This window comes from Mustela nivalis (assembly GCF_964662115.1).
Source record: "Mustela nivalis genome assembly, chromosome: 2".
Classification (NCBI taxonomy): Eukaryota; Metazoa; Chordata; class Mammalia; order Carnivora; family Mustelidae; genus Mustela; species Mustela nivalis.
In genome coordinates, this window is record NC_139021.1 from 177,943,280 (window position 1) to 177,970,633 (window position 27,354).

Below are 27,354 nucleotides of genomic sequence, written 5' to 3' on the forward strand. Positions count from 1 at the left end.
TCGTTGATTGTAGATTTGAGGGTCCATATCTGGGCTCTCTATTCTGTTCCATTGATCTCTAGGTCTGTTTGTGTGCCAGAACCATACTGTCTTGATGATGACAGCTTTGTAATAGAGCTTGAAATTGGGGAGTGTGACGCCACTAGCTTTGGTTTTCTTTTTCAACATTCCTTTGGCTCTTTGGGGTCTTTTCTGTTTCCATACAAATGTGACATTGTATAAGTTTAAGGTGTTATACACAGACATTTTGATTTATGTTTGTATCACTAAAACAGCTCCCCGTTTGCAGTGTTTCACGGCACTAGGGAAACCATGGTGAACAGGTTGCTCCCATTTGACCCCGACCTGGGAAGCTGGTGGGGCACGCTCTCCCATAGTGAAGCCTGTAAGGGGCCTGAGATCATTCCTCATCCTCCCATTTTACGGAGGGACCCAGAGAGGCGAGGGGGAAGCTTTCTGAGCATTGGATGCAGGAGGACTTGGCTGGGGAGCTCTGTGGCTCCAAGAAGAACTGAAGTGCACTTGGGTCTTGATCAGTGTTTCCAAAGTCCCTGCCCAGCGCTTAGGCTGTATTTTTTTTTTAAGATTTTTTATTTTTATTTATTTGACAGAGAGAGATCACAAGTAGGCAGAGAGGCAGGCAGAGAGAGAGAGAGAGGAGGAAGCAGGCTCCCTGCGGAGCAGAGAGCCCGATGCGGGACTCGATCCCAGGACGCTGAGATCATGACCTGAGCCGAAGGCAGCGGCTTAACCCACTGAGCCACCCAGGCACCCCAACTTGGGCTGTATTTTAAGTGATGTGTCCCAGACTCTCCAGTGAGGACTGCTCTTTGCACGCAAGGCAGCCTCCTTTGCTCCAGGTGCCTTACGGAGCACGTCACATCGAGTGTCCCCGTTAAGTCCTCCAACAAACATCCCTAGGAGGTGAGGGGTTCTGTCCTGTACCTCTTTGCCCTTTAACATCGGGGCCGACCGAGCCTCAGTCACACTGGTGTGTTCAAGGGCCCGGTGCTGGTGAGCGGCCCCACTGGGATCTGAGGCGGATTCAGCGTGTCTGCCAAGCCTGTGTTCTGAGCCTCCCTGGCTGCCAGCAGAGTCCGTTTCCTCCTTCCATGACGCCTGGGGTTCCACCTACATCCCTGGCCTCTTTCAAGTCCAAGGAAGGTGACGCATCGTAGAGAAGCTGTGTCACCTCGCACCGTGACCAAGAGGGATCACAGGATGCAGGAAGGAACCCGGGGTTAAGTACAGATTTTCTCAATGCTGAGAACGTGCCCAGCTTTCTAGCTTCATCTCCCAGTGGACAGATTCAGGTAGAGTCCAGTGAGCGACTTTGGTGCCTGGCCAGCATTACTGAACATTTGTCCGGAGGTGCATTGTCTGGATTTTACTGGAAATTAATAGAAAAGGGGCCGTGCTGACGGGAGCAGGGATTCGGCTGGCTTTGGTCACCGGCCGCTTCCTCAAAATACTCCTTATTCGTTGCTTCCGTCTTCGTGAATTTGCCTCTCACTGAGGTTTGTTTGTGACCCCGCGATCAGTGCTCACGGCTCTCTCGTGGCCTTCCGGGAGTGTGCACAGAGCAGCCAGGGACTCGGGGGTGCCTGGGGGGCGTGTGCCCAGCTGGGGTAGAGCAGGAGGCCCTGTCTTATTCCAGCTCTCGTGCCGGAAACAAGGGTCCTCTCCTGGTATATTTACTGCCACGGTTTTTATCATGTTGTGCTTTTTCGTTCATGGTTTTGCTGCTTACCGTGGCCCCCAAGTGGAGTTGCTGAAATGCTGTGGAGTGCGTTTCGGTGCAGGAAGGCTGTGGTGTGCCTTCTGTAGGGGCTACTCCTGCTAGATAAACAGCCTGGGCATAAGGGGTGCCGACACTGTTGGCTGTGAACTCAGTGATGTCTAGTAAATAAGGCATTTTCACACAGAAATGCACGTAACACCGGGTTACGTGGTGACCCGTTAACAAAAGAGCTATGACCAGCAACTTGCAGGAACCCAAGCCAGCATAGCCCCTGGGGACAGTGGTTCAGAACTAGCTAATTCAGTGCCCGTAACACCTTTCTAGAATGTAACCTCATGGATAATAAGAATCAGCTGCACCTGACCTTGCCGATCAGTGGGAGTAACTACGAAGGGCATTCTGGACGGGCAGGGACTGTTAGCAAAGTCAGCCGAGGCCCTGCGGGGCCAGGCCACCCGTCTGGGCCCGCTGGGGCTGCTGTGACAAAGCATCCCAGACCAGGGGCCTCAGAAACAGCGGAAATGTACTGCTCCCAGGTCTGGAGGCTGGCTGCCCAGTGGTCAGGTGAGGACCCTCTTCCACATTGCGGACTTCTTGCTGTGTCCTCATGTAGGGGAAGCTGTGGCTGAGCTCGGTGAGGTCCCTTTGAGAAGGGCGCTAATCCTGTCTGTGGGGGTGCTCTGGTCCTGGGCACCTCCCAAAGTCCCCACCTCCTAATTCCAGCACACTGGGGATTAGGGTTCCAAACTGTGATTTGAGGGGAACACTAGCACCCTAGCACCCTCCTCTGATGCCCCTCCTCATCCTGCTGAGAGTAGTGGCAGGAGAGGCAGAGCGTGAGGCATGGGAACGGGAGGAAGCAGGCAGAGCAGACATGTGACCGTCCCCCTAGAGGGCTGCCCCCCTCAGGAGCAGGGTTGTTACTTTAAATTTAGAAATTAACAAAAAATTTTTAGTGGGGCTGGAGGGTTTGCTTTAAGCCGTGTATGTCCCTCTCAGTTCCCTGTCCATTCTTTGGTGCTATATCCTTCCTTCATAAGCTGTCTTCTGTCTTTCTTTCTTTTTTGAGATTTTATTTATTTATTTGTGAGAGAGAGAGAGAATGAGAGAGAGAGAGTGGGCATGAGAGGGGAGAAGTCAGAGGGAGAAGCAGACTCCCCGCCGAGCAGGGAGCCTGAGGTGGGACTCAATCCCGGGACTCCAGGATCTTGACCTGAGCCGAAGGCAGCTGTGTAACCAACTGAGCCACGCAGGCACCCCAAGATGTCTTCTTTCTGAATAGGGAAAAAAGAGAGATGGCATCCCCATCTCTGAGGCAGTTCTCCAATAAGGTAGAAGGAATTGGGGAGAACCCCATCTCCTCTCGGAAAACCACTGGAGGACATCCAAGAGTGCTCCTTGCTCAGGGAGCAGCCCGGGAGCCTGCTTTTACGGGCTGAGCTTCCCGTTGTGCTGTGGGCTGCCCTGGGCCCAGACCTTTGAGAACATTCTGCAGATGACTGTGTGTCCGTGGCCGCTTATGCTCCCATCTGTTAAGTACGTTCAAAAATGTTTTTAAAGCCACAGAATCGTTTAGATGAAACCTTGCAGCGGTACCACACTTAATAAACAGAGTAGCAGGGCAGTCTGCTTATGTCCCAGAACTTCCTGAGCTTTTCCTTTAGTCAGGAATCCCAGCCGAGGGTCCCTTTAGACCCTGGAGCGCTCCCTTGGACACCTCGGGGCAGCCTGTCAACTGACTCAAGTCCGTGGAGCCCAGACTCCAGTGTGCACCAGAAGAAGCCAGTTACAGCACATGTGGCTGCCCCGGCCTTAAGGTGTCTGACTGGGGAGGCCTGGGGAGCTGCCCCGGCCTCGGCATTCCTACAGCTTCCCCGGTGACGGTGCTGCTGGTGTGGGCTCCACATGTGGAGAACCATGGGGGAAAGTTGTCCTGTCCAGATGCTGGTCTCCTCCCCTGTCTGGCTACCAGCAGCTCCCCAGGACTGGAGACCTCTGCCCCGGCTGGTGGCTGGGGTTTCTGATTTCTGTCATCGGCAGAAAGTGCCGGGAGCACAGGTGGTTCCCTCCGGCCCAGAGTCAGAGCCTCCAGTTCAGAAAGTTCTGAAGTTGGAAGTACAGGGAATTCATCCTAACTTACAGCTTCTGTTTTCCTTCTTGCTCCCAAGTCGTTTCGTTTATTTTGGCGGCATCCGATGCACAAAAAGATTTTCAGCTGTGGGTTAGCCCGAGTGGGTTCTGCTGCCTCACAGAGTTAGCTGAATCTTTATGTAAGCAAGCTCCTTAGGAAGAACTGAATGACAGAGTGGAAGTATTACTGTTTTTGTTTTAATTTAGAAATGGATCAACCCAGGGGCACCAGGATGACTCACTTGGTTAAGCGTCGGACTCTTGACTTCGGCTCTGGTCATGATCTCAGGGTCATAAGATTGAGCCCTGCATCCGGCTCTGTGCTTAGCGTGGAGTCTGCAGAGATTTTCTCCCTTTCCTTCTGTCTCTCCCTCTCTCTTTCCCTCAAATAAATAAATAAACCTTTTTTTTTTTTTAAAGAAAAGGGATAACCCAAAATTCTTCTCTAAACAACAGACTCTCAAAAAATCAAAAGTAAATAACAGAATTCCTTTGTGCCATTTAAAAGAGATCTGTGAAAGGTACATGCCGACAAATCCAAACGACACGGCCCGTTCCCAGCAGGCGTAGGCAATCGGGGTGCATCTCTGCGCCTGCTCAGGGCCTTTGAGGTTCCAGACCAGCCGGCTCCTAGGAGATGGAGGCCCCCATCGGCCATGTTCAAATATTGACAATTTCATACTTCAGATGATCACGTGATGTTCTTGTGGTGGTTTTTCACGGGCCTCGAGCAGCTTCACTGTGTTGGGCTGAAGAAATCCCTGAATCTTGGATATCTGAGGCATTTCCTTGTGTCCTCTGCCTCCCCCTGTCTGCAGTCTCTGTCACCAGCGCCTGGGCGGGCCTGGAAGGAATCAGGACCCAGGTGACTGGGTGACTGGGTGACCGGTGACCGGTGGCAATTCCTGACCCGCCACAGAGGCCCTCACATAGGTCTGGGATGGTGCTTATGACCTTTTCTCTCTTAAGTAGACAGTTTTGCTTGGGTCGAGCTTAAAAGTAATTTTCCTCTGTGAGCACAGGTTTGCTCTATGGAGGGAGAGAGGGTGAGAATGTACCGGAAAGGAATGGCTACCCCTGTTCAGGGTTAACTGTGCATAGCCAGCCCCCAGCTGGACGTGTGAAGGTCAGCAGTGTTTAAGGGGCTGTTCGCACTCTCTCGTGGGCTGGGTTTCACATGCTGGTTTATCTGCAGGGAGACCAGAAATAGCTCGAGGGGCCTGCCTTGGAGTGTCCAGCCAATTTGTAAGCTGGTCTGGGCACCTTGGATTTGGGCTTTGCTGCACGGCGGCCGCTGACTGTCAGAGGAGTGTGCTTGTGTCTCCCATCGCCCGGGCTCGCCTTATCGAAGCACATCCCTCTGCTGGCCAGCTGGCCAGTGCCCCGACGCACTGAGCTGAGCTCCCCGGGGCAGCAGCGTCCAAGTGCTTTCTTCCCTCTAGCTTGCATGTGACTTTCCATCTGAGCTGAGCTCTTGGCCTTAGCTCCCACCCGATGATGTGATCATGTGCACTTGGGGATCGGAGGAGGAAAAACCAAGCGCCTGTGAGGAAGGATGGTGGTGCTAATACCTTCCAGATGGTGATGTGTACGGGAGATAAGATGCTGTCGCCCCTCTGGCCCGACAGGACGTGGTGTGTTGGGCCTGGATCGTAGGGGTGTTGTCACCCTCTGCGACAGCCCGGTCACTCTCGTGCCTGTCCTTGGACAGGGGCTTCATTTGGGAACTCTGGCCGATCTCTGAAATGCAGTTTGCTATCAGGTCTGTGGGGGATCTGCCGAGAAGGGCTCAAAATCCCAGAACAGGGACTCAACAGGCAACAGTAAGTGACGGCACCTCCCCAGGGCCGGCGTTGCAGAGCTGGCGGGCTGAGTGCAAGCCCGGCTTTGGCACTGTCCATGTTTCTCAGGTTCTGTCCGGGGGGAACCTGCATCTGAGTGAGACCCGTTGTTTGCCAGCGAGGTGCTGAGTCAGGGAGGGTGAGTTCTGACCATTAGTAATGACTCCCTAAGGTTCTGTGTCCCAAGGGATTGTAAGGTTCCGTACAGCTAGACGTAGCAGGACAGGATGTCATGACAGTAAGTTCAGTCTGCCTCCTGGAAGGTGGTGGCTTATGTGCCCTCTGGGAGTTAACGCTTCTCTTTGACACAAAAAGCTTAAATTAAATCAACATTTCTGTCATCTTCCAAAAATATCAACATGCTGTGAACTTTTTTTTAAAGATTTTATTTATTTATTTGACAGAGAGGTCACAAGTAGGCAGAGAGGCAGGCAGAGAGAGAGGGGGAAGCAGGCTCCCTGCCAAGCAGAAAGCCCGATGCAGGGCTCCATCCCAGGACCCTGAGATCATGACCTGAGCAGAAGGCAGAGGCTTAACCCACTGAGCCACCCAGGCGCCCCAACATGCTGTGAATTTTGAATTCAGCTTCTTTGTTATTCCACTAGGACTTGGAAAACATTGGTTAACTCTTCAACCCGGAAAAGGGGTCTGAGAGTTTTATTAGAAAGACCTTCACCTGCCCTACCCCCAGCCCATTTTACAGGAGAAGAAATGAAGGCATGCGAACCGACGTGACACGAGAATAGACGTGTGAGGCCCTCAACTCCGGGCCCTGGCTGCTCTGCTGTTTCAGGGTCTGTCCAGGAGTCCTGCTAAGGGCTGGCAGGGGCACTGGGCATGGCCGAGGGCCCAGCTCCCTGAGAATGATGTCCCAGGATGAGCCCCAGCGGGTCAGGGATGCATGGGTGGAGGCGAGCTGGCACGGAGGGGCTGAACTGTCCCCACCTGCTTTTCATCTCTGCTCTAGCAGCGCAGCCCTCCGGCAGCCCAGGGGGTAGTACAGGCACCCCGGGGTAAACTCCTCCTTAGGGTCTAGAACAAGGACTGGCTTCATGGACATGCCACCCGGACAGTCACCCAGGGCCTGGTGCTTGGAAGGACCCTGTGCTTATTTCAGTGCTGTGCTCTCACCGTCCTGAAATTCCTGGTCCTAAAATTCTCAATCCCTCTGGAACCTGGGGCTCTGCATTTTCACTTTGCATTCATTAGCATTCCACTTTGCTTGCGAATTAGGTTGCAGGTCCTGCCTCAGACTCAGATTCCAAGAAGATGGCCCAGTTGTCCCTGCTGTCTGTCAGCTGTCAGTGGCCTGTCCTACCCGTGGGGGAGGTCGGGGCCGCAGGGAAGGAGCTGCCATGTGTTGAGCATTTCACATAGGCTGGGCTGTGTGCGGAGGGCTGGAGAAGCTGCAGTGGCCAAGACTTTAGTAGGGGAGCAGGACACCCTAGCTGAAAACAGGGCACTCAGAGGTTGGGGCCCAGCCCAGCCTGGCCTTACAGGGTGGGCACGGTTACCCCCACCTGGGGTGGGCCTCCGTGTTTGGGTAACACCCCAGGATGACTGTAGGGTGGGCTGGGAGGGGCCTGAGAGGGTAGACATGCAGGGGCAGCGTCTGCCGGAGCCCAGGCACAGAAGAAGCTGCCAGGAGCATCAGGGCATTGGCTTGGTGAGGTTAGAGCAGGGAGAGGGAGGGGACAAGCCTGGGAGTGGACAGGGCCAGGGATGGGGCACAGGAGCCCATGTGGGAGGCCAGGGAGTTTTCTTGCCTGGATTCCTAAGGCTACTCAAAGTTTCAGGCAAAGCAAGGCCCTTATCTGAACTCGAGCGGGGTTATCCTGGTGTCTCTGGGGGTCGATGTGAGGGGACAGAGGAGGCAGGCAGAACAGGTCATGTGGGAGTCCGCTCAGAGGGGCGGTGGCCCTCACCAGCAGAGCCGGGGTAGGGGGGGCAGGATAGAGACGTTTCGGAAAGAGGAGGAGGTGATTCAGCAGGAAGGGGTGACAGAGAGGCAAGGACAGCCCCCACTTCTGCTGCTGATCTGAGTCACCGGGAGCTTCCCTGTCGGGCCTGACCTCCCTGGTCCCTGGGGCTGGGCCAGCAGCAGGCTGGAGGCCGGGAGGGCGCGGGGTGGGGGTGGGGGTCCGTTCGTATCAGCACTTGAGTCCCTTGTTTGGTCTTTGGGGTCCTGAGAGGGCAGCGCAGGAAGGACGGGGCCCCGTGGTGGGACCAGCAGGAGGGAGAGTGGAAGGGGCAGGTGCCACAGCCTCCGGGCTGACGGGCTGCAGAGCTGAGGGGGCACCCTGGACAGCACACACCCCCGTGTGCTCAGGGGGTGGCAAATCTGTCACCTGTGGGCACCCTCGTCAGTGGGGTGTGACTGTTGCTGGGCTTCCCCCTGTGGCTTCGGCTTTGCTCTGAGGCCACAGGTCCGAGCGCCACCTCTCCCCTCTGCCAGGGTTTTCAGACAGAATCTCTCCTTGCACTTGATGTCGCAGAACCACACGGGATGTCCCCTCTCTTCGGTTTACGTCCCGTCAAATACAGTCTTCACGAGGTGTGCACGGAGGGCGCCCGGCCAGCGCGCCTTCCTTCGGAAACGGAGTTTGAGATGAGGAGTTTGAGTCGGCCCGTGGCCGGGGAATATGAGCGAATGGAAGCTTTGAAGTGTGGAAGTGGCTGAGGAGCTTAAACGCCCTCAATAGATCGCATTCTTCTTTTTGAGTCATTTCTTTATAAAATAGACTCGTCTAGCCCCTGTCCCAGTTGTTACGGATCAGCGTGAACAGGCGAGGCGTCCCTCCGCCTGGAAACCCCCTCGGGCCTTTGCCGAGTTCGGTCGACCCACGCTGGTCACCTGTGGCTTGGCCTCGCTCCGGGCTTAGCCCTGGTCCTGACTCTGTGGTCTGTTTTTCTCCTCATGTCTGCGGGGTTCAGGGAAGAGGGCAGGGTGAGCTCCAGCTCTGCCTCTGTTCCTGACCCCCGGCTTGGTCACAGACAGCTGGGACACCCCAGCTCTCCCCCTTCGTGTTTATTAGGTGCTCACTGTCGGGCAGGGGGAGCCGGGGGTTGGTCCTGGCCAGATGCTGGGATGCTGATTCCATGACCTTGCCGAAGTGACCTCTGCTCCCTAAGCCTCCGTGTCCTCTATAAAGCAGGCAGGTGATAGTTGCCTCAAAGCGTTGTCGTGAGGGTTATTTGAGGTCATATATAGATAAAGTGCTCCGTGCTGGGCATGTGGGGCTGGGCACCCAACACCAGGCGCCCAGGACCGTGCACAGAGCCCGAGCTCCCCGGTGGGGCTGAGCTCCTGCTGTGTTCATGCTGTTAATCGGCGAGGCCCAAGCCGAGGCGTGGAGGCTGAGGGGTCGCTGGCCTGGCCAGGCGAAGGGGCCCCAAGCCCAGAAGGCAGCATGGGCAGCTAGTGTTGTGGGCACTGAGGGAGGCCTGCTTGGTGGGAGCAAGCCAGTGAGGGCCGGGATGGCGGAGCTCGGCGGGGTGTGAGGCTAAGCAGCAGCAGGGCTTTGGGGAGAGAGTTGTGAGTCCTTTGAGCGCGGTGAGTGTGGGGGGCCCAGGGCCGCCGTCCTCCAGGCCTGGGAGCCGGCCACGCGGTGGAGTCGGAGGAGCTGGAAATGAGCAGAACATTATGGACACTGATACCCAAGTGTCCTGCATTTCTGGAGCTGGGGCTTCCTGCAGGTGCTTCCACCCAGAGGGAAGAACCGAGCCCTCCCAGAGGCTGGGAAGCCCCAGAGCCTGGCTTCAACCTCGGGCCTGCTTTCAGCTCTTGCTGCTGAGTCATCTAACACCAGCTGGGCCACCTTTGGCCCTGCCAGGTCCCTGGTGGGCAGCAGAGGACTGTTCCCACACGTTAGCCCTTGGACAGCATCGATAGCCTTGCTTTTTGCCAAAGGAGAAAACCAAACTTGTTTTGAGCTCTTTGCTTGAGAGCGTGATTGCAGTTGGCTCTCCTTCCTACCCAAGTACCCTCACATCCGCCAGGAGGCCGGTCTGCACTCCAGGCATTTCCCGGGATGTCCAGCAGGGGGCACTCACCCACTGAATGCGGGACCTCTCTCTTCCAAAGATCTCTGTGCAACCCCTGCCTTCCCTCCCGCCGAGGGGTCCCCCACCTGTTCCTGGCACAGGCTCCTTGGTTACCCGTCAGCCTCTTGGCCTTGGCTTTTCTTAGCCTTGGATTTTGGGGTGTATCCCAGGGAGTTTGCAAAGCTGTGCTGTAGTTCTCAATTCACAGAGTTCACTTCTCATTAAAAGAAGTATTAGGAACGATCATGCAAAGGTCTGCTCCCCAAAATGAAACAACAAGTCAGAGGGTCCTGAGCACCCACACGGGCTCCATCAGAGACACTCCAGGTTCTGCTGGAACCTAACACAGGAGGCGTTCATGCCTGGCGGGGGCGGGCCAGGGCAGGGCAGGATGGGGGCTGCTGCTGCCCTGGAGGGTGCCTCCCCTGCGTGTAGCCAAGGCCGCAGGGAACAGGGCAGGGATGGAGGGAAGCAGCATGCTGCGTCTTTAAATAGCCCCTTCCACATGTCTGGGGTGGGTTTGGTGGGGTGGGGGGGCCTGATGAATGTGCCATTAAGGAGCTGTGTTCTGCTGGGAACAATTCTCCCGTTGTGTCCGTAGCACGTCCCCAGCTGCCACCCCTGCGGATCTCGCTCCCTGAGCCTCCGAACTTGTGTCTTTGCCTCCTGCTCCAGCTGTGATGGAGTAGAAGCTTCTGCTCTCTCCCACCAGGGTCTGGCCAAGGACTTAAGCAGCTGTCGTAGAAAGCTTTCCTTCCACGCTTGCTGCCCCGGGAGAGGAGGGGCCTGGTGCTCTCTGCCCCCCCAGGCCCTGGCGGGGGCTGCGTTGGAAACAGGGCCTGCAAGGTGTTGACGATTCAGATCTGTGATGCCATGAGTGGTCCTTTGGGCTGGAGCTCGTCTGAAGTTTGCCCCTGCAGGCAAGTGTCCACGGAATGCTGGGGATGCCCTGCAGGAGCAAACGGGTTATGAGGGCTCTTCCGAGGCAGAGCCAGTGGGATCTGTATAGACAGAGAAATTCATGGTGAGGACTTGGCTCAAGTGATGATGGGGACTGGCGGGTCTAAAGCCCACAGGAGTGGCCGGCGGCGGGGGGGGGCGGGGGGCAGGGGCTGAAGCCGCTGCTCCAGTCTGAAGGCCGCCTGCTGGCAGACTCCCTCTTCCCTGGAGGGGTGGTCCCCACTTTTCCCCTCATTTATTCCTATCAAGATGGACTCGTGGATATCGGTTTTATACTTTAGGCCATAATATAATACCACTTAATTTTTTTTTACTTTTTGATTTTTGCCACCTCATTTTAGCTTTGGCCATTGGGCTGCCGGGCTTTCCTTTGAGAGGATCCAGAAGGCCCAAGGCCCGACAGACATAGAGTCAGATTTGCATTTTTTTAAAGGCGCTTTCTCCAGCTGCCTGGCAGGGCAGGACTGGTGTCTGGACTGACCAGGGCCCCCCTCCCCACCCTGCCTCACCCCATGTCCTGAGGCTCCATGTCAGGCCCGTGGGCCAGGACAGGACTGGGTGTGGCTGTGGTTCCGCTGCCCAAGTCCGCCCTCCACCGCACCTGTGGGCCGGTGCCAAGTTCGCTCCCTCTCCGGTGGCTTTTAGCCACAGGGCGGTGGCCTAGATGTACGGATCCAAATAAAACATGTCTTTTCCCTTCTGGTGGGTCCCTGGAGGTTTTCAAATTAATTTCAAAAATGCACCCGTGAAAATTTCATTTTGCTGAAATGGAAGTTGTTGCTGCTTGAGTGTGGGCCAGAATCTGAGGTCCTTACTGGCCTCCCGGGTTGGAGGCACATCCTGCATCCGTCCCGTTTCCGGCTGGGCTTCTCCTGTGGGCGCTGGCATGCCTTCCGTGTGTTTTCGGCACGCCCAGGTGTGGCCCACACGCCCCCTCCCCGCACTCCCTCCTCCCCCGCCAGTGCTGGTTTGTCTTCACCTCTTTGGGCTTGGAGGGGAGTGGTGGGCCAGCGAGACCCGGGGCACATCTTATTACAGAATCGACAGATGTTCTGTTCTTGCGAGCGTGCTGGGTGACTTCCTGCCACCTCCTTCTGCCTCTAACGGCAGCTATGGAAATGATGACACAACCCCACATTTCCAGTGCAAATGGCTTTTCTCCAGGAGTTTTCACACACCTCCCCCACCCATGCCCGCTGGTAATCATTAGGACACAAGCCTTTGGGAGAACAGATGTGACTCTGGGAGAAGCAAGCTTTGTGTGCAACCCTGCCTAAAGCATAGAACTTGTCCTGGGAGGGACGCTGTCGACTGCGGGGGGCCAGGCTTCCGGCCTTCCCTTTGCCTCCAGCTCTGCCTTTCTGCAGCATCCATGCTCAGCGGACCCCCCGGCTTACGAAGGTGGTCTTGAGAGCATCAGCTATCAATGCATTGAGCTGCAGGAAGCTGACTCCATACAGGCAGTCATGATAAAGAACTTTCTAGTGATGCAGGTCCAAAGCCCTCACTCATGCCAAGGCTGCCACAGCTGACCATGCGTTTTTGGACCCTCTGGAGGCTCGTGGCAAAGAGCCTGGTGTGTTGGCCTATGGGCCAGGTGGGTGTGAACTTGAGCCAGTGTCCCTGTCCAGAGCTGATCTACCAGTCGGCCTGCTGGGGACTGCTGTTCTGAAGGAATGACCAAGGGCTGCCTGGATAGACCTGGAAGAAATGAGACGGGAGAAGCATCTTCCAGCAAGGAGGAAGTAGCTCCGTGCTGGGGCAGAAGGCCCAGGGTGCAACACCCCTGAGCAAGGCTGCCCCAAACCGCAGCCTGGGGTGGGGGCAGGCGGGTGGCCTTGGGTCACCATGGCTTCTGGTGAGATGTCTGCCGGCCCCGCCCGCGTCGGGCAGCCCTGCACTGCTCCCATCTCTCTCCCCAGGCTCGTCCCAGACTTGAGAGGCTTTCCTGGGTGGAGAGGCAGTCAGTGCCGCTGGCCCTGGCCCCACCCAGGCGGGTCCCCTCTCCTTCCAGGTTAGACACGTGACCTCCTTGAAAACTGCTGCACGTTCTTGCACTCAGAGCCCGTGTGTCTGCCAGCTGCCGGCCCAGTGGTTAATTCTGTAGGTGGGATCAGGACCCTCCTCTCTGAAGGATGCTGATGCCATCAGCAAGGCACTGTTCTGAGCAGACTCACACCGGAGCCGGCTTGTTCCTTATTCACCTAAGCCACACGTCATTACCTGCATTCTCGTGCCTGCAAGACCACTTCTTCTAGGGCAGACTGGGCCCGGATGTGCTGTAGAGTGTCCCTCTCCTGGCGGGCCCAGGCACAGGCCTCCGAGCTGGGGCTTCTGGCTGCGGTCGGCCTCCTGAGTGGGAGCCGGTGTTTGGGCAGCTGGGTGGTCACGTCTGGAACCCCGCCTCCTTCAGCAGAGGGGTACAGGGGAGAGGGACTGTTACTTCACCAGTGGAGTCAGTAGAAGGTGGCTTTGTCCTTCTGGGCAGAGCCAGTGTGGAGAGGAGCGACCCAGGCCCCTGGCCATGTCCTTGCTTGTCCCTGTTGTGGGAAGGAGAGCGGGCAGCCAGGTGGAGGCTCTCTGGAGCACAGCTTTGTGACCCCAGCGGGATTGCAGTCCCCAGATCCTCAGAGTGGCCGGGAAGGGGGTCCGACCTGACATGGGGAGCAGATGGTCCAGGGGAGCTGGGAGGGGCCAGTGAGGGTGTGGCTGGGGGTGCCCATCTCAGCTGCTGGAGGGTGGGTGCTTTCAGGGCAGCGGGAGTTTCTGGGAGCTCCCCCTCCATTCCTGGTAATGCCCTTGGCCCGGTATTATGTTGGCTGCCACGTGATAATTTCAGATTTTTGCCCTTGAGGTGGCTGCTTTGCTTCCAAGCCAAGTGCGTGCCTTGGAGGTGCCAGACAGGCTGGAGGTAGGAGGAGAGAGGGCTTGCCGGCAGCAGGCCTGGTCACAGACTGCCCAAGGGGAGGTGGAGAAACAGACCCGCAGACCAAGACAGGGTGCCAGGCAGGGAGGGTGGGAGAGGGCTTCTCACCAGAACATGCCTGCCTCGGGGTTCCTCCCTTCCTAGGGCCTTTTTGGCAAGTTAGTTTCTCTTATACTCAGGCTCATGAGATGAAGTCCCAGGCCTGGTGCGGCAGCTGCAGGAAGGTGACAGGTGCTCCGAGTCTAAGCAGATCATGTAGTGCGGTCTTCTGCTTGGTTTCTGTCTGTCTGTCAGTTCGTTCATCCATCCATCCATCCACCCACCCGCTCAGTATACAAGTCCTGGGTTGAATCTGTGCCCTACCCCATGGGTGAGGTGGTTTAGGGGGAGGAATGTCAAGTTGGAGAGATTTGCCTCTGCCCCACTGAGGATCTGTGTGACCTCAGACAAGTTACTTGACCTCTCTGAGCCTTCGTTCACTAAAATCTGTTAAACGAGGCTAGTCATAACTGCATCCTGGAATTAACTGTGTAACTGGCATTAACTGAGTAAACGAGGTATATGGAGAGTGTGGCTCAGTGCTTGCAAACAGGAGCCATTTCAGCAATGTCGGCTCTCTGCTGACATCCAGTCATGCTGGGAGTGCTGGGGCAGAGGAGACAGAGACAGACACAGCGCTAATACAGCATGGCAAGTGTCCCACAGAGTTGAGAATAGAAGAGCCAGAAGAAAGCATCTGGTCGGCCTGGAGAGGCCGGGGATGCTCCGAGGGGTGAAGAAGGCCAGGGTGCTTCAGAGGGGAAGCACAGGTGCCGCGGCTGGATGGGCGGTGGAGAGGCCCAGCAGATTTAGGCAGCAGGTCAGGGCAGGCCTGGACCCCCTGGGGCCGGGGGAGCACAGGTGGCCGGGGGGTAGAGCGGTGCCGTTAGTGGCGGAGTGGCAGATGGGGTGGGCGGTGGGCGGATTTGGAGGGCCTGCAGCCAGGGTCCCGGAAGTTCGCTGGGACCCACGATGTGCAGGGGGCATCGTTTCCCCTTTAAAGCAGGAGAGAGTCAGGACCCAGGTGAGTTGCAGGGGTGGAGGGGGATGGAGTGGCGATTAGAGGCTGGAGGTCACAGGACCACTGGAGGTTGTCACCATGGTCCAGCTGGGAGGCGACGGTGGCGGGAACATGGGTGGAGGCTGTGGGGGTATAGAGGATGTGAATCTGTCCTCATGGCTTGCATGCTTTCCTTCCTTCATTCACACGTGAATGTCTGTTGAGCTTCTGCTCTGTGCAGGCCTCTGGGGGTATAGTAGTGATTCCCACGCACCGGGGCCACACTCTCCTGAGGGGACTCTGCAGGGGCAGGGACTCCTGGGCTAGGTTGTGATTCTGGGGTGGGGGGAGCTCCCAGGCCAAGTCACCAGGGACCCTGGGCTCGGCACCAGCCTTTCCTCCCCGTGCTGCCCAAACCTGGGGCTCAGGAGGGGAGGGGTATAATCTGCCACGGGGTTCCATCCAGCATGCAGTCCTAGCTCTTTCTGTCCTGGCTACAAGGCGAAATGGCTGGCTCTTCAGGGATGACTCCCCTACTTTGTGCCCCCAGTAAGTACCCCTGCTCCTGACTTCAGAAATCCATCTCACTGAGCATCATTGCCTGGTGACTCTGCAAACCATATGGTCCTGCAGCCTTTCTGGAGTTTAGATAATGGGGCTCCCCTCCTCACCATTTTTATCGGCCCCATGTTAAAGATGGGCAGACTGAGGCCCAGTGAGGTCAGGACCTTGCCCGAGGTCACAAGTTCCTGGAGCAAGGTTGTGGTAGGACCCGTTTCGGTTGGTGTCTCAGCAGACTCCTTTTCCAGGAAGCCTGACAGCTGGATGAGGAGCTCCGGACTTGGTGTCCCGGGGCTGCTGTGAGAGTCAGTGGGGACAGAGGGCCTTCTTGCTTTTCCATGAAACAGCCGCAGCGGCAGTCGTAGCTGATGCGTATTGAGCACTTGCTGTATGCTTGGCACAGCTGTATAAAGAACCTCTTATCTGTTATTTCATTTTTGCAATATCCATGTTGATGGGAAGTTCCAATTTATTTTTGTTATACAAACGAGAACACTGAGGGCCAGAGGGGCTTGGTTACTTCTTTGGGTCAGCTTAAGGATTCAGGTGAATGAGCAATTTCTCCTATTATCCATGAATCTTTCGGAGTTAGGTGAATGAGGAAGAGAGTCTAATTCGAACCTCGTTCCTGGGCACCCAGCCTTCCCCACCTCCCCTAGGGGGATGATACCCTACGATGAGGGGGTCGGGGCAGGCCCTTCTGGAGAGAGATGTTGACTTCCCAGAAACAAACGGCCCCCTCCCCCCGCCCCCATGTTGGGGATTGGAGGCATGTTCCCAGGCTGAGCCATCCCAAAGCAGGAGCCCTTCATCTCTTTCTGGATTCTTCACTTGAGCTGCAAAACCATGTAAACGTACCATGCGTTTATTCTGTGTCAAAATTGAAAAAGTAATCAGCCTCTGAAAGCTGCTAGGAGACCTCCGACATTTCCTTAAAGTCAGCGGCATGGAACTGGGTCAGTCTGTTGTCACGGCAAGACTGTCTTCACGTGGACAAATCAATTCCGAAAAATCTGAGTGTTTAGAAGTAATCCCTTCTCTTCAGACACCGTTGCGGGCTAATTGCATCCAGCGACGACTAGACAGGGCGCGGGGGGGATTTACACAGACCCACTGGGAGGGTTACGAAGAGGGAAATATTTTGAGGGCTTGGTAATGCACACACACACGCATATCTGTGCACACGCACGGGGGTGTACACACATGCGCACACACGCACGCACACTCGCTCAGTCTCTCCTCAGATGTTATGCTAATTAAGTATCAGTAGGTGCTCGTGGATGCTATTTCTGGCCCAGCCCTTCTGGATTTCTCTTCTCTCCCGGAGCCTTGAGTCAGCAGTTCTGGTCCTCAGCTCCTGGCTTTCCGTGCGCGGCTCACAATTAGGGCAGCCCCACGCCAGGCTCTGTGTCCCTGCTCTTGAGGCTCGAAAGGGATGCCCCCCAGACCAGCTGACCACCTTGCCCTGCGAGGGGGCTGCTGCTCCGGCCGGGACTTCAGGAGGACCCACCCTCTGTTTAGAGTGAGGGAAGGAGTGAGACACCCAGAGCCTCTGAATGTGCTTGTCTGTGTTTTCATCTGGGAAGCCTTGCCCCCCCCCCACCCCCGGGATGGCGTCTTTGGAGCCACAGGGAGGAACCCTCTCCCCCTGTAGACGGTGGGACCTGGAGTTCTCAACCCAGTCTGGCCCTCCAGTCTGGCTGCAGAAACTACTCTGCTGCTGGTTCTGGCAGCCGGGACGGCCCCTCTCTGTTTCCACCTGAATGTTCTTCTTTTTCCCGGTACCAAGTAGCCTCTAAAACCAGTCCGCTTAAGCTCTGGAGGAACTCTGTGGATTAACACATCGGCATTCAAACTAAGTACAGTATTTGAGCTCTTAACAGGCACTGGAAAGTGCTTGTGGAATTTTCTGTTCTTGGAACTATTTCCTGGAGAAGAAAGGGAGAGAACGCTGCTTCTGTTCTCCGTCCAAGAGAGAGGCGTCTGCTGCGGCACGTCGCTTGTTTCTCTCTTCCCAGGTTTGAGGGGAAACTTGACTTTATTTCTAAGTACGAGCTTGAACATTGGAGGTCAGAGTTTTGTTTGGCCCGTGACCACCTCTGGCCACCCAGTTTTTGCCTGGGACCTTAAACCTCATTTGTAAAAGTTGTGAGAGGAACAGGTCTGGAAAAAGACAGCTGGTACCTGAGAAAGGCCACTTAAAAACGAATCTGCTTAATAAGTCAAAGTTTTATGGTAATAGCACGGAAGGGGTTTAACTGCAACTTTACCTTGAAAAATGAAATGAAGAATTATGAAAACGGTGAGTTTTATATTGAACCAGATGTAGGTTTCCATGATAACTGGCTACTAGTTAGAACGAACAAGGAAGTCTGCCCCAATTTTTCTGTCCGGTTTTCAAGGTCGTGTGTTCCTTATGTTACGTTTGAGTCTCTTCTCCGTAAATCCTCAGCAGTTCACGGATGGGCCCTTGAGCTTGACGTTCCCTCTTCAAAGCCGCCTCCTTCTTCATGCTCCCCAACTTCTCTTGCGCGGCTCACGGATGGCCACCTGTCACAGCTTCCCATGGAAGGGCGTCCCACCTTCCTCAGAATCCAGTTCACTGACCTCACGGGGTCCTGCGCGTTCTGCCAGGCGTAGGCTTCCTGTGCCGTCAGTGGCATTCTGTATTTGCCCCGACAGTCGTGGAGAGACAACTGGCAGAGACTTTGGAAGCCAGGAGGGGCTTCCTTCCCTACTTGAGGGGAGCACCGAGTCTGTAAGTGGTTGCTTCATTGCTAAAGACCCTGGCAGGCTGACCTTTCCTTTCTCTTCTATAACCAATTTGCCTTAGCACTATGGATGCTTAGAGATGCTTTCAGCGGGATGGGGCAACTCAAGATATATCCTCTGGGGACTTCTTCACTTTCTGATCTTACTGACTGCTGCAGGGAGCTGAGTAGCGGCGACTCTGCTCACAGGGGCAGCCCAATGGCACAGAACATTATATGGGTGGAACGCTGTTGTCAAAGCATGGTCCACCATAGTCAAGGTCTCTTGACAGAGGGCCCACAGGAGAGAGTATGTTGAGAACGGCAGTCACGAGACACCTGCTCATCCGGGGAGTGACTTTCCCCCCACCCAAACCTGCTGGGTTTAATGAATTATGTAACTGCTTGCGATTGTTTCCCTTTTTGCCCTGGCTGTTGGGAAACTTAGGGCCAGACTTGCAGCTTATTCCAACAAAGGCTTCAATAAGTATTTCTGGAATAACCTCACCCCCTCTAGCTTTTATACACCTTTTCTAGCCCAATTTCTTTTGTGCTCTTTTGAACTGCAAGCTTAAATCTTTTCTAAATTTAGGTAGGTATTATTTCCTAAAAAAATGATCTCAGGAGTTCTCCTACCATATCCATCTCAAACGAGCTGAATGAATTTGGTAAAGACAGAAAGATTTCGAGGCTCTTATTTCGTCTTCTCGGATGTGGTGTTTGTGTTACTGACTCCTCCTCCATGATGAGACTTCTTGGCACTAATTGAAGTTTTGTGTAGACCTGGTGTTTTCTGCACCAGCCTGGCTGCCTTTCTTCTCGTGGGCATCAAAGATTACCATTGTAACCTGCGTTGGTCATTCTGAAACAAAAGTAAGTCTCATCTCTCTTTACCCATTTCTCTTCTAGCACATTTTGGGGTGCCTTTCTGGGTGTGACAGTGAACCCCTCAATCTCCATTCTTGATCATGACAGAATTGAAAGGATTTACCCCCTGAAGGGTAGTTTTTAGAGCTGTCTTTGCTTGGAAGGAACTCTGGAAGGTCTCATGTGTAGATCTGGTATGAAATTGACAAGGAAAACGTAGAGTAGATAGCCCTTTCCAAGAAGAAAGAGAAAGAACTTTCTGGAAGAGATGGGGTTTTACCTGAGCTTGTGCTTCAGCCCAAGAAAACCACTCGGGCTCCTAAGCGCAAGCATATGAAGTTGATTGTTGGAGTCTGGAAGATGGATAAGTACCCGTGGCCCTGGAAGTGGAAGAACCCATCGATCTTCTCCCCTTTCTCTGCTTATCAGATGATTGAAGACTTTTGCCAGGACCTCTTCCCACACCCTCTGAGGTGTCCCCTGCACGAGTTTATGGAGCCCTGGCTGTGCGTAGGGTGTGCTGCAGGGCTGGAGAGCAGAGTGCAGGTGCAGACACGTGGATACAGTGGGATGAATGGCGTGAGCAAATGCCAAGGCTCTGACTTGCGAGTGGTTGAGAGACGTCTGGGGCTCAGCCGGGACTCTCCCTCCCAGGAGCTGGCCCAGAGCTGGGGCTGATACCCAGGAGGCATCGAGAGAGCTAAGAAGGTGGGGAGGGACTCCCCTCTGCAGTGAGGTCACAGGGAGGACCCTGCTTGCTCAAGGTCCCGGGTGGAGTGAGTCACGAGGTTAAGGCCAGGATACGGAATTGGGACGTCTTCCCGAAGGCTGGGGTCAGCTTTTGGAGCAAGTTTGTGTGACATAAAAGCTATATCTCCAAAGCCCAGAGAATGGAATCCCAGATCCGTAAATCCTGGTGGGGAAAGTGCCAGCAGTGTGCCATTCCTTGCCCCCAACCCCACCCCGGTCCTGTTCCCTGGCCAGTCCTGCCGGTCTCAGACTCCTGTTCACACTTGGATGTGGAGCTTGGCCACACGGGAGGCCTGAGATGGAAGAGCTCCCACCAGCTGGAACCTCGGGGGAGGGCAGTGAGCACAGACTTGTGGGACAGGACGTGGATTTGGGGGGTCCCCAGTGGAGGAGCGAGTTGCCAGCAGGCAGTGGTGGTCCTGGCGGAGCAGGAGCCTGGCTGGAGTTGGGCCCCCTAAAGAGAAGGTGCTCATGCTTTCCCTGCAGTCCCCACCGCGGGACGGGGGACGGTGGGGAAGGCCAGCGACTGGAAGAAACAGGACCCGGGCCATTCTCCATCTGTGTTTACATTCTTCGTGCTCTCCAGATGGATTTTTTCTGTGATCTGACCTACTTTTCTTTAGTGTCTGTGCTTGGGCTAATTAGCAGTGCAGGGGTCCATCGGTCCTGTTTGGAAAGCGTGGCTGCTATGGCAACTGGAGACTTCTCCGAGGCCGCAGGCCAGGACAGAGCCACTCCAGTGTGTGTTTCCTGGGGTATCAAAGATGCTTCAAAGGGCTCGCCCTTCTGGACTGTGGCTCAGTCCCTCGGACCTCACTGGCATTTAAGAGTCTCTACCAGAGTTTCTGTCAGTTATAGAGGTTTGCTCATCTTTCCGGGATGTGTCAGTAACCTGAGGATAGGCTCCTCTTACTCCTCTTACTCATTTATAGGTCAGTACATGGCAGGTGTGTTGATATGTGTTGAATTGCTAATAGTTTCAGAAATGATGGGTGCATCCCTTGATGTATCTAGTTTTCTCGGGTCTGGGAGACATCCTGGGAGGGTTGGTAGGGGAGCCCGTTGCCTAAGTGGGCTTAGCCTGCATCAGGGTCCCAGAGTATGTGGCCCATGGTCCAAAGGCCCCAAGAGCGGCTGAGCTCAGGATCTCATTGCAGCCATGGTTAGGAGCTCCAGGGATCACTTGTTTGCTCTGGAGGGGAAATGCTCTGCTCTGGACGGCCCAGGTGAAGTCTGGAGAACGGGCTGGGAATGAAGAGGTGGTAGGGAAGGAAGGACCAGCCGGGCCGCGTGAAGGCAGTCCCTCCCGGAAGGTTCGGAGTCCACAGAGGGGAACCACCACGGGCATGACATCTGTAGCCTCAGCCCCCGGTCCCCACCCCACTGGGTGCTCCGTGTGGGCGCACGTACCTGAGGGAGCGAGCGGTTAGAGCACTAACTGCTTGCGCTTTAGTAATTCCAGATGGAATCTGTGCTTTGTCACTGTACAGACCCATGATTTAGCCTTCGTGGAATGATCTGGGTGGGACAGGGTGAATCGGGGAGGAGGGGGAGGCAGGGGACAGGCAGGAGTGGGAGGGGCGGGGTGGCGTCTGTATCAGGAGCTGTCCTTGAGCAGGACCGTAACCCCGGGCTGGGTCTGCAGAGCACTGGCGTGGGGTCCAAGCTAAGCAGCTTGTCTTGGGCGGCCTGGGCTGCTGTGGCAAAAACAGCACGGTCTGGGTGGCACAAACAGAAACACATATGGCTCCCAGTTCTGGGGGCTGCAAGGGTGATGGCGTGGCTGGGTTCCCAGCCAGAGCTATCTCACTGGTTTGCAGAAGGCAGCCTTGTTGCTTGTCCTCACCTGACAGAGAGGGAGAAGGTGGCGGGGGGGAGACCAGAGTGAGTGCACAAACTTGGGACGCACCTGCAGCCCACAGCAAGACCTTGTCCTTCCAGAACAGCTCTCCCTCCCCCCACCCCCCCTTTTCTCATTTTACATTTTCTGTCTGCTCAGTTACTAGATGACCAAATCTGTTTCAGTTGTGTGTAAACTAAGCAGCAAGAAGTAGTCAGTGAGGGCGTGAGCCCGCCGTGCAAGCTCACCTTGTGTGGATTTGTGTGGCATCGCTGGTCCCCGTGTTGCACTTGTCTCTGCCCTGGTTCTTGGGTGGTGTTTTTGGCCTCACTGAGTTGGTGGCAGCCTGTGAAGTGTCAGTGGGCCCTGACGTTAGAGTTGTTGGGACTTGTAATAAAAGCAACTCATTTTATTGCTTCTCTGTTTCCTTTATGGCACTGACTTAGGGGAAAATGCTTCTCATAAAGAAGGAAAGAAAATTAGCACTGCTCAGCACCAGTTAGAGTCCTGCTCCTGGGACCCTATGTATACACATATATTATTTGATTTAACTTCCCAATATCCTGCAAAATAGATGCTTTCTCTCTTTTGCCCGCTGGGGAAGCAGAAGATCGGGATGGTTAAGTGGTTGGCTCCAGGCCACCCCACAATGGAGGAGAAGCCAGGATTTGAATTCCGGTCTCATTTCAAAGCTCTCTCCAATTTCTTGCAGCGAACCCCTACCTGCGAGGGGCAAGGAGGATACTTGGATGGTTCTGTGCTCTCGTGTGTCACGAACGGAAAAGCAGATGGGTTCTGATTTTGCTTCTTCACTGCTGTAGTGCCAAGTTTGGCTCAGGGCCATACTCTCCGTGCCCAGGGAAGGGGTTGCTTTCCTTAAAAACCCAAGTCTAGGTTAGGGCTTTTGGAATCTTCAGCTCCCCGTGATAGGGTTGCTGGGACTCCCAATGGCCCACAGGGCCCAAGAGATGGGCTGTCTAGTGGGAAGCAAAGCCTCGGGGCACTGGAGGGGAACACATGGCAGGATCCCCAAGCCCAGATGACACCCTGCCCTGGCAGTGAGTGACGAGCAGCCAGAAGTTGCTCTCCAGAGCAAGCCTCCTCCACCTTGACAGTGATCTTCCCTGCAAGAGGGACACAGTCATTAGCCGTCTTCATGGAAATGCAAAAGTAAACCTTCTCAGCGTTTCCTGGAAATTTCATGTTGCTGCGTCCTGGGAAACAGTTTTGATTTTTCTGGCTTTTTGTTTGACACTAATCTTAAACAGGCACAGAGGAAAGGCAGCCCACCATGAAGTCTAGTACGCTTCTGACATTATGAGCTGCAGACTGCAAAGGTCCTGTCCACATATCCTTGCCACAGTTTCAGAAAACACTCAGGGCATTGGAGGACATTTTCAGATGCTTTGAGCAGTTCTGTTTTCGTTTTGTTTTTCTTTTAACCCCAGTTTAGATGCATGTTAAGCTCACTACGCGGCGGGGTGAAGGCACACTGGGAAAGTGTAGAAGGGTTTTCAACTTACCCTCAGGGGCTCACTTTAATTCCCTTGTCTGTCTGTGTTTGGAGCTCTGAATGCAGTTGCACAGAAAGCAGAGCAGGGGCAAATGGTCAGGCTCCCAGGTGTGCCCCGAACCTCTGAACCTGAGACATGAAACCCTGCCCTAACAGCTTTTGGTGAGAAGACGCAGGGGCCCCAGCCTTGAACCTTTCTGAGGTAGCTGGAGCCAGGTGGGGGCCCTGGCTAGGTAGGCATTGTTGTCCTAGCCAGGCTGTGGGGTGGGTGCTGGGGACACCACCATGGGATGTGTTTAGAATCACAGAGATGGGCCATTGGTTGCAGGTCACAGCAAGCTGTCTTTTCCCTGGACACCTGGTGGCCTGGCCTGGGCTTATCAGCTTTCCAGGCCTACAGTTAGGATGAGCACTTGCTTAGGGCCTCTGCGTGGAGAATTCACCTGGTGGCCAAAGGTGGGGTTGCCCACCCCATGGCAGGCCCTGTGCTGCTTTCTCTCCGCCTTGCCCACCGTCCGCTGCCCACCGTCCGCATTGTGTCTGCATTGTGTGAGCAAATTGGAGGCCGGGCCTGGGCTCTCTGTGAGCAGGGGGCCAGGCCCTGGAAGCGCCATGGTAAACAAGCTTCATCGGGCTCAGGCCTGGCAACGCTGACCCCCCACAACCAAGGAGGCAGAAGCCGGCAGTGCGAAACCGCACACATCTCATCCATTTCCCACTGCAGCCTGTTTACCTGCCCTCTCCCCCTGCACACACACACCCCAGGACCGGGAGGTTTCTTTCCCTTCCTCCTGGAAGGATGAGCCAGCCAGGGTGAGATTACCCCCACTTCTCTCTGCGGTCAGCCAGGCGGAGACCACCACGCCCCTCCCCCTGCCCCCCCTCCCCAGCCCACAGTGCATTTGCATTTCAAAGCCACACAATGCGGGCGGTCCGGGCGAGGCTGGGGGAGGCTGGGGGAGGCTGGGGGAGGCGGCGTGGGTGCCGAGGGAGGGTCTTCGCCCTCCCTCCTCCGGCCCGTTTCCGGAGGCTGCGTCGGAGCTTTGTGGAGATGCAGGCGTCGGGGCGCTCGGCGGTGATGACATCACCGTGTCACACACAGAAGCCGGTCTGCCGAGGGGTTTAGGAGCAGCTCCGCTTGGACCACACCGGCGCTCACGCTCACACTCGCGCGCCCCGGGCAGAGCCGCGCGCGCCGGCCACACTCGCGCACATCTTAGGCGCGCGCCGGCCACACTCGCGCGCACACTTCCGCGGCGCTCGCTCCCCGGGCTCCGGCTCGGGCCCTCAGCCGCCGCTCCCCGCCGCCGCCGCCACGGATGCCCGCAGCTGCTCCCATCTGCAGTGCAGCAGCCCCGGCCGCCGGCCGGTCCGCCCCGGCTCCCGGCTGCAGGAACCGCGCCAGGACGCTGGCCCCGCTCGCGGCTAGTGTGCTCGCCAGGGCGCAGCGAGGATGGGAGGGTCGCAGTCCCTGCAGCCAGTCCCAGCCAGCGACCCGAACCTGGAGGCTTCCGAGGCAATGTAAGTGTTCCGCCGGGCCAGCCCGGAACCTCCCCCCGCCCCATCCTCCTGGGTGGAGGAGAGGCTGCCTGGGCTTTGTTAGTGTCGAGTCTCCTGATGCGGGGGCAGCCTGGAACCGCGGCCGGCCCAGGATTCCCGGCAGCCTTGCGCGGCTTTGCCTGGTGGCTGCTCCTTGTAGCATTTGGTGCTCGCTCTGGAATGGGCATCTGGCAGCGCCAGGATACTGCCCCACCCCCACAAAGGGGGCGGGGGGGACAAAATGACCCTCTGGCGTTCGATTTCAGTTCAGCAGGCCAGTGCATGTTCCGGGGTTCCTACCGTGGGCATCTTAACTCTGCACCCCCGGCACAGTGGTATTTCCTGCAGCGGAACGGCCGGGCCTCTTGGGAAGAGCCCCTGAGTGTGGCAGCTTGGTGGCCATGGAGACAGACCAGTTTAGGGGCAGCTGGCCGCGTGGCCGGCAGATGGTGTGGATCATGGCTAGTGGACATTCAGTCCTCTTAGCCTAGACATCCACACTCACTCCGGGTGGACCCTGTTGGGGCCGAGGCTGCTTGCTATTATTTGTGAAGCCAGCCCAAGTCTTGTCATTGGTCCGCTGGTGGAAGCCGGGTTTGACTGCATTGATTCAGGAACCGATCTTTTCTCTAAACCACAGAGCTGATTTGCCCAGAAGTGGCCTTTATCCTGGCTGGGTGTTAGTTGGAATTGCCATTTCTGTACGGTTTGCTCCATTTCCTCCCCAGGCATGTCTGGAGGATGGGGCTTACCGAGCCGACCTGGCTGCCAGGGGCACCTTTCGGCAGCTCAGGCTCATGTCCAGAGTGGGCCTTCCTATCCCTGCTTTACCTACTCTGCTTTCCCAAAGAGAAGAATGTGTTTCAGAAAAGAGTATTTTGGGGGAGTTTGGGGTGGGGCAGTAGGTAAAGTGGCTGGTTGGTGAGAACCATTAATGTGTTGATTAAACGATAAACGGGGCTTGGTCTGCGGGTGTAGTAGGGACCGGGGTAGTAGGGACCCGGTGCCATGTGGGCTTCCTCCTGGTCCCCGAGCCTGGGCTTCAATGAGGAGCTGTCTCAGTGCGGTGATGTCATGCGGGGCTGAGCCTCATGGTTTTCCAGGGTCTCTTTAGCCATAGTTAGGAGCAGGTGTGCACCGATCATTTGTCTTCATCCTTGTAGCTTGGGAAAGCGTCATCTTACAACAGGAGGCCCATCAAGCTGGAGACTTTTTTTTTTTTTTTTTAAATGCCATGAGCCCTGGACTACGCCTACCCTGTTTCTCGTCCATGTGTAGTATTGTTAGATGCGTGGAAATACAAACCACCATGACATGTTCCAGCCTGGGCAGAACAGAACAATTTCAACCCATTTTTTTTAAGTCTCTAAACTGGAAATCAGTGAGTTTTGGGGGGGGTGAGTCCCCAGCTAGCTGGTTTCAGGTCTCACGCCTGTCAAAGAGCAGACGGGACTTGGAAAAGACAATGTGACCACATGTTTGGGAAAATACGCTCCTCAGCCATTGGAAATTGAGCTCACCAGCCCCTAGTAGCCCCGCCCTCTTTCCTCATTGAGTTAACAAATGACCCCGTACTCTGTTGGTTGAGGGCTGAGTTTGGGGAAGATTCTGTTTTAGGCAGAAGCTGCCTTTTGGTAAGGCCCCTGAGGTTCTGCCTTGTGGGGATAGTGGTGTTGCAGTGAATCTCCAGTAGGACGGGCCACATTGTGCTGGGAGCCGCTTATCAGTATTGTCTGTTGATTTCTTCCCCGTGCACCAGCCCGGGGCTTCTCTCCCGGAAGGGCTGCTTGTGCGACGACGTCTCTAAATATGGGTCTGTAGGATAGTCGCTCACAGATCCCACTCTCCATTCCCCTAACCTTTTTTTTTTGCAATGAAGAGAGAGGGAATGTTCGGGGCTGGTGCCATGTCTAGCAACTGCTCTTCTCTAAAATCCCAACTCTGCTGTCTCAGTAATCAGAGCTTGTTTTTCCAGTACAGGGTCACTCATTTCCAGTCCAGAGGTTTAAAAAAATGTGTTAAGAGAGCACCCCTTTTCTGTACAGGCACAAACCTTTCACAATAGTCTGTATTTCCATGCGCCTAAAAACGTGCGTGTGTGAGTAATACAGAACTCAGGGCAGCACCTGGTTCAAGGAGGAAAAAGGAGCTTCTGCTGTTGTGGGGGTTGCGGAGATGGAGGCGGACTCGGGGTGCACACCTGCGGAGACACCATCCATGAAACCTGGAATCCAGGGGGACCATTTCTCCTTTTTCTCTGTGGAAAGGTGGGCCTGAGCTGGGCCTGTGCAGAGAGTGAAACCCAAGGACCAAGGGAGGCAAGATGATCTGGAAGTGCCTGCAGGAATTTTGTTAGTTCCAGGATGTCTTTCCTTCTGATTTCAGGTTTGGGGGGTCTTTGGACAGCTTTTGTACCCCCAGCTGGTGGTGTCGCTCTGTACAGAGTGCAGTCTGGTAAGCGGGTCGGGGTGGGGTAGGTGAGTCCTGGGTCTCCTGCTTGGTCTGGAGGAGCAGGAAGGCCCTTAGTGCTGGGAGGTGGGGCAGGGGCTTGGAAGCTCTAGCACTGACCCTGCCTTTGCTCCTCCCGGGGTGGTCCCCAGACTCTGCATCAGCTTTGCCCAGGAGCTTGTTACAGATGACCTCAGCACCCCCCCTCCCCCACCAGACTAGCTGAATCCAAATCTCCACTTAGCCAGAGTTTGTTATTTATTTATTTATTTATTTTTAAGATTTTTAAAAATATTTATTTGACAGAGATCACAAGTAGGCTGAGAGGCAGGTGGGGAAGTAGGCTCCCTGCTGAGCAGAGAGCCGGATGTGGGCCTTGATCCCAGGACCCTGAGATCATGACCT

At 55.6% G+C, this 27,354-nt stretch overlaps 1 protein-coding gene across 14 annotated transcripts in view; it reads left to right on the forward strand.

The window, feature by feature from the left end:
- TACC2 (transforming acidic coiled-coil containing protein 2) overlaps nt 1–27,354 on the forward strand; it is a 202,654-nt gene that overhangs the window by 104,969 nt on the left and 70,331 nt on the right. The window contains exon 1 of one of the 14 annotated variants that reach the window (XM_082722664.1): nt 24,025–24,483. The exons of 11 other annotated variants lie outside the window; for them this stretch is intronic. In XM_082722664.1, coding sequence (XP_082578790.1) covers nt 24,416–24,483 — 68 coding nt within the window. In that variant the 5' untranslated portion in view covers nt 24,025–24,415. Of the gene's footprint in view, nt 1–24,024; nt 24,484–27,354 lie in introns of those variants that run through there. 2 more of the 14 variants (XM_082722665.1, XM_082722666.1) reach the window with 2 other exon arrangements.